Source organism: Nannobrachium achirus, assembly GCF_963921795.1.
Source record: "Nannobrachium achirus genome assembly, chromosome: 5".
In the NCBI taxonomy this organism is placed as follows: Eukaryota; Metazoa; Chordata; class Actinopteri; order Myctophiformes; family Myctophidae; genus Nannobrachium; species Nannobrachium achirus.
The window spans coordinates 3,150,944-3,171,391 of NC_137814.1; the positions used below are offsets into that span (position 1 = coordinate 3,150,944).

Genomic DNA, 20,448 nt, shown 5'->3' on the forward strand with positions numbered 1-20,448 from the left:
GGCTACGAGGGGACGAAGTCTAAGTCAGGCTACGAGGGGGCGAAGTCTAAGTCAGGCTACGAGGGGACGAAGTCTAAGTCAGGCTACGAGGGGACGAAGTCTAAGTCAGGCTACGAGGGGGCGAAGTCTAAGTCAGGCTACGAGGGGGCGAAGTCTAAGTCAGGCTACGAGGGGGCGAAGTCTAAGTCAGGCTACGAGGGGGCGAAGTCTAAGTCAGGCTACGAGGGGACGATGTCTAAGTCAGGCTACGAGGGGACGAAGTCTAAGTCAGGCTACGAGGGGGCGAAGTCTAAGTCAGGCTACGAGGGGGCGAAGTCTAAGTCAGGCTACGAGGGGGCGAAGTCTAAGTCAGGCTACGAGGGGGCGAAGTCTAAGTCAGGCTACGAGGGGGCGAAGTCTAAGTCAGGCTACGAGGGGACGAAGTCTAAGTCAGGCTACGAGGGGGCGAAGTCTAAGTCAGGCTACGAGGGGGCGAAGTCTAAGTCAGGCTACGAGGGGGCGAAGTCTAAGTCAGGCTACGAGGGGGCGAAGTCTAAGTCAGGCTACGAGGGGGCGATGCACACACAGCCAGGGACGTGCAGAGAATGTTCAGCAGGAGACATTTCAGCAGGGGCTGAAATGTCTAAAAGGGCCTTTTGGTGAAAATATTGAAAATAGCAGACCTCCAAGCTCACAACGCGTTGTGAGCTTGGAGGTCGGCTATTTTCGATGCTTGATTTCTTCACAGAGAGGGCAATTATTTCAACATAAGATGCTGCATTCAAGTTCAGGAGAGTTTGGACAAGGCAATTCTTTTGAATGCTGACTTCAGGACAGGTATGGCATGGAAAGAGGGGGCATTAGCATTTCTTTCACCATAGTAAAAACTGCATTCATGGTCTGGAGAGGGCACTTTTTACAGACGGATAAAAGGGCAGGGGCTCAAGCCCCCTTTGATGTCTGTGTGTTGTGCTTCAAAGTGAATGCAAAGAAAGACGAGACCGCTCGCCGCTCATGAACGCCAGAATGGACACGTTCACGATAAACAAAGTGGAAATAAAGAACGTTCCGTTCGCCCCAAAACATAAACGAGTTCATGAACGATCGTTTATTGAACGCGTTCAGGCACAACACTTCGTGGACGTACATGTGCACAGAAATTGATGTTGGGCATGTTCTGTGTGTGTGTGTGTGTGTGTGTGTGTGTGTGTGTGTGTGTGTGTGTGTGTGTGTGTGTGTGTGTGTGTGTGTGTGTGTGTGTGTGTGTGTGTGTGTGTGTGTGTGTGTGCGCGTGCGTGCGTGCGTGCGTGCGTGCGTGCGTGTGTACGTACGTGTGCACACCAGGTGAAGTTATCCATGCTGGTCAGAGCATGGTCTCTCAGCTTCCTCTGGTACAGCTCATGGAGGTCTGAGGACAGGTAGTGACGGATCTGATGACACAACAACACTTCATTTGAACCACTTTAACCATGATTTTATACTTTAGTAGTATAATTCTTCATTTGACCGTAGCTTGACCGTATCTCTGTCAGTCTGTCTGTCTGTAACGCCTGACACTGTTGTTCCCCTGACACATCACAGTGATGTCAGATATTCAGAGCATATATATATATATATATATATATATATATATATATATATATATGGGCATAAAAGGGATTGTATGTATGATGTCAGACGACAGAATCCATATGGCCAAGACAGGTCGCTTTTCACCCCCAGAGCTCCGTCCAAACCTGAAGCTGTTTCTTCTATTCTAGTGGCTTCTATCGCTTCACTTTGGTTGTGCAGGTCCGTGTTGGTAAAAAAAAATCACGTCCCGTTGGAATCAAGACGAAACACCCGGAAAAAAGGGAGTCCCGACTCCAAACACCAAAAACATCAACGCTGATTGTCTGTCAGGGCGTGATGGGCGGAGTCAGGAGGAAGCGAAGGTCGATTCAGTTGGACGAGGCGACAGTTTTGTATATAATCGTGCCGCTCGAACCATCAAGGTTTGAACCCAGCTTTAGGCGTCTTACTGGTATACTTTAGCTATTTGTGACCTGAGAACACAAAACACTAAGTATTATACTAAGACTAGAGTTGATTTTGTCGACTACAGGGGCGCAGATAGCATTTATAAAGTGGGGGAGGGGGTCCACATGGCTTCGCAGTTCGCACGCGTGCAAGTTGTTTTAGTCACAATCTTCATATCGTCCCATCCCTAGTGTGAATGTTCTGTTGCATGGCGGGAGATCGTATAATTCTCTCTCAAGAATCGCATACATCCAACAAGGACCTGTACGTCATCTACGTATGTCCTAGTCTGAATACGTTATGCTAGCAGTTCTTCAGTACGGTGTGGAGCAGTCTGAACTCCCACATGACATCAGGTGGGAACTGGCAACCATGACAAGCAACAGCAATAGACAACTAGAAATACTGTTCCTACGAAACAGTGTGAGCTCGCTCGTGACTATATTCTGCAGCATGCTAACTGTCATGTGAAGCTCAACCAATACTCCAGCTAACACCACTCCCAGATTTTTTCCATCAATTGCGCCTCATTGGCTAAGAGCCCTGCCTTTGTACCGTCTGCGGCAGAAATTGATATGCGGCGGAACTCACATATATACATCATGAGGATAACGCAGTGTTCTCGTTTTTCAGGCGAGCCCACAATAAACTGTCCACTAAAAGGAATAAAAACATTCTAACTATTAATTTACCGAATGTCTGTCCGCCGTCTGACCGTCTGTCTGCATGATGACATCACTGATACTAAACAGTGCCACCACCATGGTAACAAAGCCCAACTGACATCACTGACTGGCATCACTACAGTGCCCAAATTTAGAGATGACATCACAGACTGGCCTGGACACGGAACACCATATAGAACACCATAAGAGTGCCAGCCAGACAGACAGACACAACGGGTATTGCACAACTGGACGTCATTGGTGACTATTCTGCCCAACGGGCACCGGTCTGGGTTCTCCAACATTACTTATGACACTCCTACATTCAATCCCTCATCGCACACGACTAGTAAGAAAGGAAGCAATTCTCAAAAGCTAACGTTCTATTTTGCAGTACCTGTGTGTCCAGCAGGTTGTAGTACTCCATCTTGTCCTCCAGGGCGGTGTTGTGAGTCAGGTCGGGTTGGCTGCACAAAGGACAGTTCATCTGGGTGACCGTCTTCTCTTTGACGGCCGTGGAGAAATACACCTTGAAACACTGCTCACACACCGAGCAGCTGCAATGGGTCATCACCACCATCTAGTGGAGAGAGAGAGAAATACACCTTGAAACCAGGGTTTCCGCTAGGCAGTTTGGGGGCCGGCCATGGTGGCGGGCTGGGTTATATTTAGTGACCGACCGATAGACTTTTTTGTGATCCGATACGATACCGATTCTAGAGAGGGGAGCCATCACCGGTAACGATACGATACCGATATATACATCTATATAAAACAGGCCTTTTTCGTCTTTATCAAAGAGCCACAGACCTCCAATATGCTGTTCTCTAACTGGACTGGAGTCTCATTTGTCTCCTAAAGCCCTTGATTACTGTGATTATCACATTTCACATCGCACAAACCATACTTTCACTAGCCCCTAAAAAAAGTTCTATTGGTTATATTGGTCGCATATCGGTTATATCGGTCATATCGGTCGCATATCGGTGGATATCGTCGCATATCGGTGCATACCGATATGGCCAAAAAGGTCATATCGGTGGCCGATATATCGGTAATATATCGGTCGGTCACTAGTTATATTTTACCCATAGACATAGAAAGGTAGACACCTCCTCCGGCTGGGTTATATTTTACCCATATAGACATAGAAAGGGTTATATTTTACCCATAGACATAGAAAGGGTTATATTTTACCCATAGACATAGAAAGGGTTATATTTTACCCATAGACATAGAAAGGGTTATATTTTACCCATATAGACATAGAAAGGTCGACGCCTCCTTCGGCTCTGAGGCGTGAGATCGCAGGACTCGCCGACCGGTCGTTTACGGTCGTTCCCACTTCCACGTGCGTCACAGAAACCGGAAGTTGTTGGCCAATCAGAAGCAGGTGGGGGCGGGCCTTTACACTCACAGCCTCTAAGAACAGCTGAGCCGCGCAACATCAGGAAATTGATGGATTGAAAGTCACGGAAAAGACGCGCTGTGATTGGCCAGTAGTCACATGACTGGCAGCGTGGTCTCCGGCAATCGCGGACGTCTGCTCTCCAGTTGTTGCAAGTCGCTCCAATGGACTGCAGCGGACAATGAGGCATCTAGCTTTGTATATCTATGATTTTACCGGCCAACAAATTCATTTATCGTCCATATTATAATTAATGTTACATGCGTGTTTGCAGATACAGTAGGCTACTGTATGTGATTGTGCGTTGTGCACCCAAATGATGGCTACTGTATGTGATTGTGCGTTGTGCACCCAAATGATAATTAGGGTGCACAACCCTAATACACAGCACTTGTGTATAGTTACACAAGTGCTGTACTTCTCTCCTCTTTATCACAGATGCAACCTGTTCCTGTTTTTATAGTTAACTAAATATCTATCTACAATATTCATGCAGAAAAAGGCAAAAAAGGGAACTGAATAAAGTGGGCGCGAGTGAACTGCTTGCCTAGCGCGACGTAGTTGCACAGTAGCCCATACTAATATGATCTCATTAAACCTTAATATGCAAACCTACAAGTCTGAGGGACTGTGTTTGTTTTGTTATGTCATGATGGGGCGCAAGGAAGGGTGACTGCAGCTGCAATCAACGTGTCCAACTTTCACAACCACATCCATTGCTGCGATCAGAAAGGTGCTTGATTGTATAATATCCACGTGATTCCACAACGCATAGGAGTTTAGATCCCTGTTTTATTATCGCCAACTGGGTCCGGTTTCGTTTAGCTTTCAGCTGTGAAAAGCTGGATATTTGCTTCGCCGCATGACGGTTCGTGTCGAGCATAGCAGACATGATGCAAGCTCACAAAGCTGCAAGTTCCGACATGTTGTGAGCTTGTAGCTCTGATATTTGGTGGCCGGCGGTCTTTAGAATTAGCGGCCAATTAAATATTTTAATGGTCAATGGCCGTTGGATACCGGCTAATGGAAACTCTGCTTGAAACACTGCTCACACACTGAGCAGCTGCAGTGAGTCATCTTCACCATCTGGACGGAGGACAGGCCAAAAAATAGCCGATCTACTTGTAGATAATATGATTATTTTGGGGGACTCGGCCAGAAAAGGTTGAGAACCAGCAAGGACGTGCTGGCCATTGGGAAAAGCGGAACAACTCCCTAACGGCCGGTTCATTCTTGACCGGTCCAGGCCGGCCATTAGGAAAAAAAATGTTGGACAGAAACCTCGTATTTCCAAGTTTCAAATTTGGAAATTTTTTCGCAAAGCAAAACCCTGCTTCATCGTACAAGGCAGTCGCACAAAAGTAGTGAAAACAGCCTGTTTTCACTAGTTTAAATCATTTTTAAAATGATAAATACAAAACAAACGGTTTTGGACATACAAGGTTTCAACCCGACAAAACGACAAAATATAACTTGTGTAATTGGCCCACTGGCACAAATCTTTGAGTAGCAGCAGCGCAATAGAGAGAGATCTCTCTATAGCGCACAATGAGGGTCTCTCCAACTCTTTTACCCGGGCTGAATCAGGGGCCCAGCACGTCACTTAGGAGACTATCTGTAGGATGTGGGTACCATGTGACCACTGGTGGTCACTTAGGAGACTATCTGTAGGATGTGGGTACCATGTGGCCTCTGGTGGTCACTTAGGAGACTATCTGTAGGATGTGGGTACCATGTGGTCTCTGGTGGTCACTTAGGAGACTATCTGTAGAATGTGGGTACCATGTGGCCTCTGGTGGTCACTTAGGAGACTATCTGTAGAATGTGGGTACCATGTGGCCTCTGGTGGTCACTTAGGAGACTATCTGTAGGATGTGGGTACCATGTGGCCTCTGGTGGTCACTTAGGAGACTATCTGTAGGATGTGGGTACCATGTGGCCTCTGGTGGTCACTTAGGAGACTATCTGTAGGATGTGGGTACCATGTGGCCTCTGGTGGTCACTTAGGAGACTATCTGTAGGATGTGGGTACCATGTGGTCTCTAGTGGTCACTTAGGAGACTATCTGTAGGATGTGGGTACCATGTGGTCTCTAGTGGTCACTTAGGAGACTATCTGTAGGATGTGGGTACCATGTGGCCTCTGGTGGTCACTTAGGAGACTATCTGTAGGATGTGGGTACCATGTGGCCTCTGGTGGTCACTTAGGAGACTATCTGTAGGATGTGGGTACCATGTGGCCTCTGGTGGTCACTTAGGAGACTATCTGTAGGATGTGGGTACCATGTGGCCTCTGGTGGTCACTTAGGAGACTATCTGTAGGATGTGGGTACCATGTGGCCTCTGGTGGCTCCAACTGGGACGGCCCATCTTCCTAAATGTCCCTACCTTGCTGAAGGACACCTGCTCCTGGCAGATGGGACAGTCATGTGACAGGAACTTGACGGCTGATTGGAGGTCCTTGCTGGACTGGACCGCCTCCAGGACTTCGGCCGGGCTGAAGCTCCGCCTCTTCAGGTTGAGCAGGTGAACAAACATGGCCGCCTTGTCGCCGGAGAGCCCAGCAGGGGGCAGCAACACACCCTGCAGGGAAAAGTACTCTCATTTCTTACTTAAAGGGGACACACCATGCTTTTAAAAATATATATTTTATATAATTTTTGGTCCATAATACGGTTTTATACAGGTTTTAGCCTAAACCACTCAGATATTTAACCCATTCGCTGCTTTTTTCAAAATGGCTGCCAAGTACCAGGATGCCTTAGACTCCATAGACTTCCATGTAATTCATAGTGCACGGATCGTGCACGCCCATGCCTAGATCATGCACCACGTGTGTGCACGCTGTTCACAGCTTTCAAACAAAAATAATCCTTGGAAATCCGTTCAGGCATTCATGAGATAGAAGCCATTATGTTTTCTTCAAATGTAAACAGATTGCGATCATGCCTACTATATTTTTGGAGGTTTAGAAAAAAAGAAAACGTCAAAATGGCTGCCAACTCGGGAAACTCGGGCCTGGCTAGCCTGACACTTCAGTCCGCACATCACCACCCCCTGTTGGTGGGTGGTTTGTAGTGTGGACTGAAGCTGCACATATTTTAATCTATTTCGAAGGCGCCCTTAGAGCGGGCGAATTGAATGGGCCAATCAGGGTTGTATGCTTGGGGCACGTGGCTTGGCTGCTCCGGTCCCAGCCCCCTCCAAACAGAGCTCTTGAGCTCACGTGAGACTCGCTCGTGGACTCTGATTGGTGTCCTCTGCCCACGTGAGAGTCTAGTGGACTCTGATTTGTCCGTGAAAACTGTCTGTAATAAAAGATGCAATAGTGCTGTTTCATCACGTTTTAATACCATTTTGCACTAACGTAAACATGCAGACATATAATATGTTGTGAGAAATAACGTATTTTTGCAATGCCACGTCGCCGTCGCGTGTGTGTGTGTGTGTGTGTGTGTATGTGTGTGTGTGTGTGTGTGTGTGTGTGTGTGTGTGTGTGTGTGTGTGTGTGACGTCAATAGGCTTTAGCCCGCCCACGCCGAAGTAGAATCTCCGTCCGTAATCTCAGACTCTCTTCCCCCCACGTAGTGTGGTGTGAGATGTCTGGCGCTCGCAGTCAGGCAAGGGCCTGGCGGCCTCTAGCAACGGTAATAACTCAGGAAACTCGGGAGGGGGCAGCAAATGAGTTAAATTTCATGTTCTGTCTGTCTCTAATTCCAAGCCATTTAAGATGCAATACCAAAATGCCCTTTGTTGGCAACGGAGCGCTTTCTTTGGGCTAAAATTAGAACGATACAGAGAAGATACCATGGCATCATGCTAATCTTCTCTGTATCGTTCCAATTTTAGCACCACTTTACCTCATGGTTCCACCTCACATATATAGTCTCAATAGAATATAGCCTCCCAAAAATTTCCGCCCCCTTCTCGAGGGGACCCAATAGGAAATGAGCCCAAAGGTGACCTACGCTGATTTCAAAAAAGTAGCGTTCAGACACGCCCATTCCGCAAAATCACTGAAATGAAAGGCAAGGCTTAGAGTTAATGAATTGTTTTTTTTTTTGGGGGGGCTGGAAGAGACACTGGGAAGACCAAAAAACAAGAAAAAAATGTGCACCCCTGGTCATGAGGCACGAGGGATATCGGAAAAAATAAGTCATGAGAAGTCATTGGCACCCTATGAGTTAATGACATAGTTCAATATGGGTGGTGTTCCCCTTTAAGCATCTTTGGTCGAGTTAAGAGTCACCGTGTCACCACGGCAACATGCCCGTCACCCTTACCTGACACCTGTCCCGTCCAATAGGCTGTGAGGGGCGGGGCTTTGTGCTCTTAGTGGCCTCTGATTGGTGGCACGCGGGATCTATAAAATCAACACCACAGGACCGGTCAGCAGCATGGTCTATTTAATGTCTATAAAATCAACACCACAGGACCGGTCAGCAGCATGGACTATTTAATGTAGATCTATAAAATCAACACCACAGGACTGGTCAGCAGCATGGTCTGTTTAATGTAGATCTATAAAATCAACACCACAGGACCGGTCAGCAGCATGGACTATTTAATGTAGATCTATAAAATCAACACCACAGGACCGGTCAGCAGCATGGACTATTTAATGTAGATCTATAAAATCAACACCACAGGACTGGTCAGCAGCATGGACTATTTAATGTAGATCTATAAAATCAACAACACAGGACCAGTCAGCAGCATGGTCTATTTAATGTAGATCTATAAAATCAACACCACAGGACTGGTCAGCAGCATGGTCTATTTAATGTAGATCTATAAAATCAACACCACAGGACTGGTCAGCAGCATGGTCTATTTAATGTAGATCTATAAAATCAACACCACAGGACTGGTCAGCAGCATGGTCTATTTAATGTAGATCTATAAAATCAACACCACAGGACTGGTCAGCAGCATGGTCTGTTTAATGTAGATCTATAAAATCAACACCACAGGACCGGTCAGCAGCATGGACTATTTAATGTAGATCTATAAAATCAACAACACAGGACCAGTCAGCAGCATGGTCTATTTAATGTAGATCTATAAAATCAACACCACAGGACCGGTCAGCAGCATGGACTATTTAATGTAGATCTATAAAATCAACACCACAGGACTGGTCAGCAGCATGGTCTATTTAATGTAGATCTATAAAATCAACACCACAGGACTGGTCAGCAGCATGGACTATTTAATGTAGATCTATAAAATCAACAACACAGGACCAGTCAGCAGCATGGTCTATTTAATGTAGATCTATAAAATCAACACCACAGGACTGGTCAGCAGCATGGTCTATTTAATGTAGATCTATAAAATCAACACCACAGGACTGGTCAGCAGCATGGTCTGTTTAATGTAGATCTATAAAATCAACACCACAGGACTGGTCAGCAGCATGGTCTGTTTAATGTAGATCTATAAAATCAACACCACAGGACTGGTCAGCAGCATGGTCTGTTTAATGTAGATCTATAAAATCAACACCACAGGACCGGTCAGCAGCATGGTCTATTTAATGTAGATCTATAAAATCAACACCACAGGACCGGTCAGCTGCATGGTCTATTTAATGTAGATCTATAAAATCAACACCACAGGACTGGTCAGCAGCATGGTCTGTTTAATGTAGATCTATAAAATCAACACCACAGGACTGGTCAGCAGCATGGTCTATTTAATGTAGATCTATAAAATCAACACCACAGGACTGGTCAGCAGCATGGTCTATTTAATGTAGATCTATAAAATCAACACCACAGGACTGGTCAGCAGCATGGTCTGTTTAATGTAGATCTATAAAATCAACACCACAGGACCAGTCAGCAGCATGGTCTGTTTAATGTAGATCTATAAAATCAACACCACAGGACTGGTCAGCAGCATGGTCTGTTTAATGTAGATCTATAAAATCAACACCACAGGACTGGTCAGCAGCATGGTCTATTTAATGTAGATCTATAAAATCAACACCACAGGACTGGTCAGCAGCATGGTCTGTTTAATGTAGATCTATAAAATCAACACCACAGGACCAGTCAGCAGCATGGTCTGTTTAATGTAGATCTATAAAATCAACACCACAGGACTGGTCAGCAGCATGGTCTGTTTAATGTAGATCTATAAAATCAACACCACAGGACTGGTCAGCAGCATGGTCTGTTTAATGTAGATCTATAAAATCAACACCACAGGACCAGTCAGCAGCATGGTCTGTTTAATGTAGATCTATAAAATCAACACCACAGGACTGGTCAGCAGCATGGTCTGTTTAATGTAGATCTATAAAATCAACACCACAGGACCGGTCAGCAGCATGGTCTATTTAATGTAGATCTATAAAATCAACACCACAGGACTGGTCAGCAGCATGGACTATTTAATGTAGATCTATAAAATCAACACCACAGGACTGGTCAGCAGCATGGTCTATTTAATGTAGATCTATAAAATCAACACCACAGGACTGGTCAGCAGCATGTACTATTTAATGTAGATCTATAAAATCAACACCACAGGACTGGTCAGCAGCATGGACTATTTAATGTAGATCTATAAAATCAACACCACAGGACTGGTCAGCAGCATGGACTATTTAATGTAGATCTATAAAATCAACACCACAGGACTGGTCAGCAGCATGGTCTGTTTAATGTAGATCTATCAACACCACAGGACTGGTCAGCAGCATGGTCTATTTAATGTAGATCTATAAAATCAACACCACAGGACTGGTCAGCAGCATGGTCTGTTTAATGTAGATCTATAAAATCAACACCACAGGACTGGTCAGCAGCATGGTCTATTTAATGTAGATCTATAAAATCAACACCACAGGACCGGTCAGCAGCATGGTCTGTTTAATGTAGATCTATAAAATCAACACCACAGGACTGGTCAGCAGCATGGTCTGTTTAATGTAGATCTATAAAATCAACACCACAGGACCGGTCAGCAGCATGGTCTGTTTAATGTAGATCTATAAAATCAACACCACAGGACTGGTCAGCAGCATGGTCTGTTTAATGTAGATCTACTCCGTCTTAAGTCATATTTTAACCGGTCACCACCCCAAACACCCTGACGAGCACTAAGAGTTGAGGCATTACATTTTGCGTAACACGGTTCTATTGTGAAAATAGCAGATCTACATGCTCACAACGCAGCTATCTTCACAATTTCTGCCTCTAATATTTGACAATTTGGCCAATGTTTAATTTGTCATTTTAGAGGTATTAAAAAGTCCTTAAATTGTTACTTTAGAAGTGTGCATCTACTCTAAGTCAGTGGTTCTCAACCTTTTCAGGCCGCAAGCCCTAAAATATTCCCATTCTCCCCCCGAAATAATCATTTTTAACAGGGGACCCCCCACCCTGACGAACACTAAGGCCCAGTTTCTTTTAAACATGGCTGCAGACAGAGCTTATGGAATGTAGAAGTATAGCTTATAGTAATACTAGTAATAGTAATAACAGTATTAGTAGCCATATTATTAGTACTAATCTAACTAATAGTATAGTAACAGTAACTGTACTCACCCTGTATTGTGTTGACTGTGTTGTGTTAGTAATAGTAATAATAACAGTAACAGTAACAGTATAGTATAGTATAATATAGTATAGTATAGTATAGTATAGTACAGGGTTCCCACCCACTTTTACCAATTCATTTCCAAAACCTTTCCAGAATATTTAACCCCATTTCCAGGACTATATAACAATAATTCAGCTCAATAACAGGTCACTTACTCCTATGCGCAATGCCCAAAGACAGGTAGTGTATGCCAGTGGTTCTCAACCTTTTCAGGCCGTGAACCCTGAAATAATCATGTTTTAACTGGGGACCCCCCACCCTGACAAGCACTAAGAGTTGAGGAGTTTTGTATAACACGGTTCTATTGTTAAAATAGCCGATCTACATGCTCACAGCATTTAGATCTGCTATTTTCACAATTTCTGCCTCTAATATTTGACAATTTGGCCAGTATTACATTTGTAATAACCAAAGACAATGCATAGCTAATTTTTCCAGGACCTTCCAGGACCCTTGATCAATTTCAAAACTTTTCCAGAGCTGGACAAATATTTTTCAAATTTCAAAATATTTCCGGGAATTTCATGACCGTGGGAACCCTGATAGTATTAATAGTAACAGTACTCACCCGGTGTTGTGTTGACTGTGCTGTCAAGCTGCATGTTGCTGAACAGACTGCTCAGGGTGTCGCCACCTGCTGACGACACTAAGAACAACACCAATGTCTTTGCATAAAGACATAGTAATATTGTACTGATATATTCATATTCTACATATAACATATGGATAGTAATTGTACATATTAAAGGAGTAGTTCACCCCCAAAATGCCTTTTTTTCTATTGATTACTCATGCCATGGAGAGTAGAGTTCAATACTATGTTTTGTTTTTTTGTCACTTTCCTAAGACAACAATTTGATACCCCCATTGATTCCGGATGGGGACCCGTTTCGAAACGGGTCCCCATCCGGAATGGCATGAGTAATCAATAGAAAAAAAGGCATTTTGGGGGTGAACTACTCCTTTAATCTAACTATTTTTACCGGTAACATGTCATTAGGTCGAACACCCTTTGGATCGACCACCAAACTCTAACCCAAACCCTAATCCTAACATCAGTAAAACTATGCCTAACTCTAACCCTAACCCTAAACCTGACCTCAGTAAAACTATGCCTAGCTCTAACCCTAATCCTAACCTCAGTAAAACTATGCTTAACTCTAACCCTAACCCTAAACTTAACCTCAGTAAAACTATGCCTAGCTCTAACCCTAACCCTAATCCTAACCTCAGTAAAACTATGCCAAACTCTAACCCTAACCCTAAACTTAACCTCAGTAACCGTGACGTGGGTGATTATCTAACCTGCCGACGCTGTTCGACCCAACGGGAGTTGGACCTATGGGGCAGTCCCTATTTTTACCTGTGCAGTTGGCTGACAGGAAGGGGTTGGTGGAGGAGGAGGAAGTGCAGCTGAAGTCGATTCCTCGCAGTTCCTCGGCGTACGACCGCCTCACCCTGCCCTGCTCCCATTGGCTGCTGGGACCTAGGGGCGGGGCCAGTAATGTATTTGTTTATTTAAGACATGTTTCACATTTACTTAGTGTTAAGCTGGTTGCACACTGCTGCGTTTTTCGGGCCGATTATCGGAGGGAATTTCGGAGCGCGCAAATAAAAAATCAACCTCACGTTTGCACACTGCCGCCCGTTTCGCAAATCTCTCTCTCTCTCTCCTTGCCCTGGAAAACGCATTTCGCAACGAAATACGCAGCAGTGTGCAAAGACATTTAAACATTTGCCTAAATGTTTATTTTTTACGTTTTTAATTGGACAGCTCGCCTGTCAACTTTGCAGGCGAGATAAATGCAGTGATAATAAATATTATAATTACATATAGCCGTCGACTTTCAAAAATTAAAATTTCAAATGCTTTTAACGCCTTAGAATTTGTCATTTTAAGACAATCTAAGAATACTGCGGTCAGCTCCCAGCACAACAGCAGACAGTAACACACTGTGGTTGTACCGGTCAGCTCCCAGTACAACAGCAGACAGTAACACACTGTGGTTGTACTGGTCAGCTCCCAGCACAACAGCAGACAGTAACACACTGTGGTTGTACCGGTCAGCTCCCAGTACAACAGCAGACAGTAACACACTGTGGTTGTACTGGTCAGCTCCCAGTACAACAGCAGACAGTAACACACTGTGGTTGTACCGGTCAGCTCCCAGTACAACAGCAGACAGTAACACACTGTGGTTGTACTGGTCAGTACACCAGTAACACACTGTGGTTGTACTGGTCAGTACAACAGTAACACACTGTGGTTGTACCGAGCAGCTCCCAGCACAACAATGACACATTGTGGTTGTACTGGTCAGCTCCCAGTACAGCAGTAACACACTGTGGTTGTACTGGTCAGCTCCCACTACAACAGTGACACCCTGTGGATGTACTGGTCAGCTCCCACTACAACAGTGACACCATGTGGTTGTACTGGTCAGCTCCCACTACAACAGTGACACCATGTGGTTGTACTGGTCAGCTCCCACTACAACAGTGACACCATGTGGTTGTACTGGTCAGCTCCCACTACAACAGTGACACCCTGTGGTTGTACTGGTCAGTAACTCACCTCTCTCCACGGCTGGCTGTGAGGATCGCCTGCTCTTCAGATAGGATGAGGATGATGATGATAATGATGTTGGTGGTGATGAAGTCAGGTGATGAGGACTGAGGAATCATTGAAAAATAATTACAGTCTACATCGGTGGTTCTCAACCAGTGGTCCGGGGACCACCAGTGGTCCCTGAGGGGGTTCCAGGTGGTCCCCAGCTAAATGATGGAGAGTGATGGATCCATGATAGATTTTTAACTCTTGAGAGCATAAAATGAAAAAAAATTACTGTAAACTATAGGGATGTAAAATCTTCATTTTATGCTCTCAAGAGTTGGGTGTTGGGTGAACTATAAGATCTGGGTGCACTGGGTTTACGTCCAGCTGTCCGAAGAGTTAAAAATACCTGTAATGGGAGCCAAAATGATGGGAGGGGAGGGGAGGGGGGGGGGGGTTGAAGTGAGCGAGTGGGGGCGGTGGTGAAGAGTAACTAAATACATTTACTTGAGTACCGTAGTTAACCTGTCCTACAGTATAGGCCTACTGTACAACAGCAGTGTGTGGGGAGGAATCAATTGGCATAACGACTAAATGGGGGGGAAAAAAGTGGTAAAATAAGCAAAACATGTAATAATAATAATAATAATACATGAATTACTATTGACCCTTCAGAAAAATGTGATTATGTGATCGCGACACAATCAGCCAAATGTCGCAGATTATGCGGGGGTCTTATTTTTTTTTAAAGAAAAGAAAAATGCATAACTGCATATCTGCGCCCACATATTTCGGAACTACCCGCATATTTCAACACATATAATCACATAAACCCCCTGCAAATTTATGCAATTTCACCGCATAAAATCACATAAATACCAGCATATTTCAACGCAAAATCAAGTTTTTATTTTTATTTTTCCCGTGTTTTTCTGGAGGATCTATTTTATGTAACATAAATCAATCGTCCCAATCAATATGTTTTGCAGCCCTATAGGGTGTGCCAACGGTGACGCAATTGTAGTCCTAGAGTGGCCATATTTGGGGTAAAAACACAGGTGTTTCAATTGTTTGATGGCATAGAACTAAAATCTACTCCAATCAGAACACCTGTGTAAAGGGCTTTGCACACAGACGCGTTCTTTCGCACGGACAAAACGGACAATTGCATTTTTTTAAGAAAACAATGATTCTCTACGACCTCATGCACACCGGCTCTGAATTTGCCGTGCGACAAGTGGCTGCGGCCGTGCGTTCTTTTCTCGATCGAAACCAGTTCGATTCGTGCGTCTTGTCACATGCCGGTAAAAACTCATCGACTCCTTTTATGACTCCTCTTCGGATCCGCAGTGTGTGAAAAAAAAAGTAAATGGTGCATTTATATAGCGCTTTTTATCCAAAGCGCTTTACAGAGATTGTGCATTACATTCACCCATTCACACACACATTCATACACCGGTGGCAGAGGAAACCATGCAAGGCACCAACCTACTCACCGGGAGCAATTAGGGGTTCAGAGTCTTACCCAAGGACCCTTCGACATTAACTCAGGGGGAGCCCGGATTCGAACTGGGAACCCTTCGGGAACCCTTCGTGCTCTAATAATGGTTTCTCTACCCCTGAGCTATGCCGCCCCTCATACAGCAAACGGGCAAAGGGCTTCAGCCTGTGTTGACCCAAGAAATGGCCGCTCTAGAACTACATATTGGCACACCCTATATTTTACAGTTGAATAATATGCAGTGTGTTTTCAGTGACCAGCGTTCCCGCTCACCTCGCCTCGGTGCCGACGCCGCCTTGCCGCTCGGACCGTTCTGCACACGCTCCGTGGGCGGGAGGGGGCGGGGTCTGATCGGAGGCCAGGGGCGTGGCATAAAGGGGCGTGTCTTTCTGGAAGGCCAGCCTCATCTCGGTGAGCAGCAGAGTGAGACTGGACGCACCCTGGAATACACACACACACACACACACGCACAAACGAGCACGCACACACACGCACACACACACACACATGCACACACACACACACACACACACACACAAGCACACACACACACACTAGCACGCACGCACAAACGAGCACGCACACACACGCACACACACACACACACACACACACACACACACACACACACACACACACACACACACACGCAATCAATTCAGCTTTTATTTGCCGAGCTGCATATCTGGTATCACTTAAACCCTCCATAGGTAAACGTACTTATAATATACCTACTTAAGGTCTTTGCACACTGCTGCGTTTTTCGTTGCGAAATGCGTTTTTCAGCTTTATACAGTCTTTTGTTCCCACTCTCTAACAAATCTCTTTGCCCAAAAAAATGCTGATCTACAAGCTCACAACGCGTGTCCAGTTGGTCAGACAGACAGACAGACAGACAGACAGACAGACAGACAGACAGACAGACCTCCCCCCTCTGCTGCTCTGCTCAGCGCAGAGAACGCTGCTGCGTCAAGACGTCAACACATTCGGTGTGACGTTCTCTGCACTCTGATTGGTTAGGGAAATTCTACACTTCCTCCAACAGTGATCATAATGTGATCGCCCAGGCTTCTTTTTCTTCCGATCGCCAAAAGAAAGCCTGGGTTTCCGAGGCTAAGAATGTAGTAATAATAAAAAAAATAAAAAAATAAACCCTACCCTACCCTAAATGTCGGGTCGGGTTTGGGGCAGGGGTTGACACTAAGGTCTCAGTACTTGCCCATCGGGCAAGTACAGGTCATGTTCTACTTGCCCAAAGGTCATGCCCACTTGACAGACAGACAGACTGACCCGTGTCCAGTTGGTCAGCCCAGGTAGCTTGACATGTCCACTGCTGTCCACACAAGGACAGCTGGGGTTGATCACCATGGTGACGGACGGACACACGTAACACCGTGGTCTGTTCACTGGATGAGTCTCATGGATCCACATGCACACCGGAATGTTGTAATCACCTCCTAAAATATGAATATTAATATGTTGTAATCACCTCCTAGAATATGAATATTAATATGAATAATACCATGTTGTAATCACCTCCTAAAATATGAATATTATAATGTTGTAATCACCTCCTAAAATATGAATATTAATATGAATAATCAAGAATATTAATATGAATATTATAATGTTGTAATCACCTCCTAGAATATGAATATTATAATGTTGTAATCACCTCCTAAAATATGAATATTAACATGTTGTAATCACCTCCTAAAATATGAATATTAACATGTTATAATCACCTCCTAAAATATGAATATTAACATGTTGTAATCACCTCCTAAAATATGAATATTAACATGTTATAATCACCTCCTAAAATATGAATATTAATATGTTGTAATCACCTCCTAAAATATGAATATTAATGTTGTAATCACCTCCTAAAATATGAATATTAACATGTTATAATCACCTCCTAAAATATGAATATTAACATGTTATAATCACCTCCTAAAATATGAATATTGTAATGTTGTAATCACCTCCTAAAATATGAATATTATAATGTTGTAATCACCTCCTAAAATATGAATATTAATATGTTGTAATCACCTCCTAAAATATGAATATATAATGTTATAATCACCTCCTAAAATATGAATATTAATATGTTGTAATCACCTCCTAAAATATGAATAATTATAATGTTATAATCACCTCCTAAAATATGAATAATTATGTTATAATCACCTCCTAAAATATGGATATTTAATGTTGTAATCACCTCCTAAAATATGAATATTATAATGTTATAATCACCTCCTAAAATATTAATAATATATAATGTTATGATCACCTCCTAAAATATGAATATATAATGTTATAATCACCTAAAATATGTAATAACTCTTATTTTGAAGGTTCTCACCATAATAGCTGACTGGTATAGTTCCATTAGATATTATATAGAGCTCTTATTTTGAAGGTTCTCACCATCATATCTGACTGGTATGGTTCCATTAAATATTATATAGAGCTCTTATTTTGAAGGTTCTCACCATCATATCTGACTGGTATGGTTCCATTATATATTATATAGAACTCTTATTTTGAAGGTTCTCACCATCATAGCTGACTGGTATGGTTCCCGCCAAATACACGAGCTTCTTCTTCTCCTTGTTAGGAAAACCTGGAGCCGAAATAGACAATACTGGACTGGATTAAACTGAAACCAGAATAGACGATAATTTACTTAAAGAGGTGGTGCCATAGTTTCTGTTTTGTACAGTATGTGTCTATGGAGTTAACATTACTCTAATAGACCATGGGCTGTGGTTATACTGTGCAAATAAACTCGTCCCCTCCCCTTTTACCATTCACCCAACACTGTGGGTGTGGCTAACTTCAGCTGGGTCACCACCCACCATGACAACCAGGCATACTTAATGAACTGGTGGGTGTGACCACATAAAAACATCATTTTAACTCTGTCTGGTGTTGCATAATGAACCTCTATCTGCTCTGGTCTGAGGCAAGACCAGCCAATGAGAGTCGAAGCCTAAGGAGGAGGGGGTGGGTCTAACTTTTGAAAATCAACAGAAACAGTGGAGGGAGAGGGAACTCACCAGAGCTCTTAATTGCTCCCTTTGAACTTCAAAGGGGTTGTGAACTGCAGTAATTGATTGAGCCATACAAATGTCAAAAGCTTGTTAGTGATCACTCTAATCAATTAAAGCATCAAAGACAACGACCTGTTTGATGACTGACATAGAGGGGAGGGGGAGGGGGGAATGTTGTGTGTACACAAGTCAAACACAACCCCTCCCACCAGATCTATTGTGATTGGTAATTTCAAATGTTAAATCCCCTCCCCTTTGAAATCTCTTGTCAATGGGACAATGTCAGACTCAAGCTCAGTGCAGAGTCTGAAATCAGGCTAGCTTCATCTCTCTCTCTCTCAGCTAAGGGGTCCTTGGCTGAAGACCCCTGGTTTAGTCGATGCATTTGTATTGGCATTTATGTATTGTCTTGAGCTTCATTTAAATTTGAAGTATAAAAGTTTGATCAAACTCACAGTAGAACTGGGTGTACATGCGCAGGTCCCTGTACACGGATCTGACGCGGTTGATGTCCAATAGAGTCTCATCCGGAAAACTATAGCCGCACTGAGAGAGAGAGAGAGAGAGAGAGAGAGAGAGAGAGAGAGAGAGAGAGAGAGAGAGAGAGAGAGAGAGAGAGAGAGAGAGAGAGAGAGAGAGAGAGAGAGAGAAATTGCAAATTGTTGTAAAAAGGTGCAACATTTTCAACTGGATAAATGAAGGGAAAATACATAAATAAAAGCATATTCATACTAGTAAGACGCCTCAAAACCCATAGAAACCCATAAAAATGTGTACACGTCTACACGCGGTCTACGCGTCTACACTTCGGTCGCAATAAATACATAAAAACTCAAAGTTCAGGGACAACAAACAGGAATTTAAATTCCTAACTTTCCTGCAGTGTTCCAGGTCAATCTGACCGATTTCCAACTTTCCTGAAGCATAACTTTTGTGTTTTGAAACCTTATGATTCCCTTCCCACTCAATCTGGCTGGCCATCATCAAAGAAAAGGCAGGCATTGACACTAAGGCTTGCCCACCTGCCCCCGGCAGGTAAATAAAACCTTCAGGCAGGTGAAGTTTGCTTTCAGGTTGCCCGACCGGGTGCTCATTTTAGAGGGGGCACAAACAAACACCTGGAAGTGTTCTTCTGGTCTGTGGAATGTAAAATAAGACCACAGTTTACCTATAATGTGCTGGTTTTACAGTTGCTACACTTAAAAATGTTAAATAACAAGTGTGAAACCATAGACATATTCCATCATAGCTATGTAGGTATTTGGTATTTGGATTTGTAAGTATTGAGGTACAGTATGACATTTTTTATCGCACAGTCCCAGAAAGAAAACAAATAAGTGTTAAATTGAGCGGTGATTAAAATTGTACCTATCATTTTATAATGGACGATTTACTTTTCGGGCAAGTGGTCATGACCTTTGGACAAGTAGAACATGACCTGTACTTGCCTGACGGACAAGTGCCTCTGAGACCTTAGTGTCAACCCCTGAAAAGGGAACGCCCACTCTGTTTGTCCCTCTTCCTTTAGCTATCAGACTCTTGTCTCGAGAGAATACTTCCCACTAGGCATGTGAACATATGAAAATTGTGATCAAAATGTTCATTGCATTTTGAGTGGTTTATTCAACTTTGACACACCTTTTT

The 20,448-nt window shown here is 43.8% G+C and overlaps 1 protein-coding gene across 1 annotated transcript in view; it reads right to left on the reverse strand.

Moving 5' to 3' along the window:
• LOC308286175 (uncharacterized protein) overlaps positions 1-17,163 on the reverse strand; it is a gene marked incomplete at its 3' end in the record, with an annotated part of 19,352 nt that extends 2,189 nt beyond the window's left edge. The window contains exons 1-9 of the mRNA XM_080727131.1: positions 17,030-17,163; positions 16,013-16,179; positions 14,260-14,357; positions 13,048-13,170; positions 12,253-12,330; positions 8,354-8,433; positions 6,459-6,653; positions 3,061-3,243; positions 1,311-1,409 (exon numbers count right to left, since the gene is read on the reverse strand). Coding sequence (XP_080583257.1) covers positions 1,311-1,409; positions 3,061-3,243; positions 6,459-6,653; positions 8,354-8,433; positions 12,253-12,330; positions 13,048-13,170; positions 14,260-14,357; positions 16,013-16,179; positions 17,030-17,107 — 1,101 coding nt within the window. The 5' untranslated portion in view covers positions 17,108-17,163. The remainder of the gene's footprint in view (positions 1-1,310; positions 1,410-3,060; positions 3,244-6,458; positions 6,654-8,353; positions 8,434-12,252; positions 12,331-13,047; positions 13,171-14,259; positions 14,358-16,012; positions 16,180-17,029) is intronic.
• Between the last annotated feature and the right edge of the window lie 3,285 nt (positions 17,164-20,448).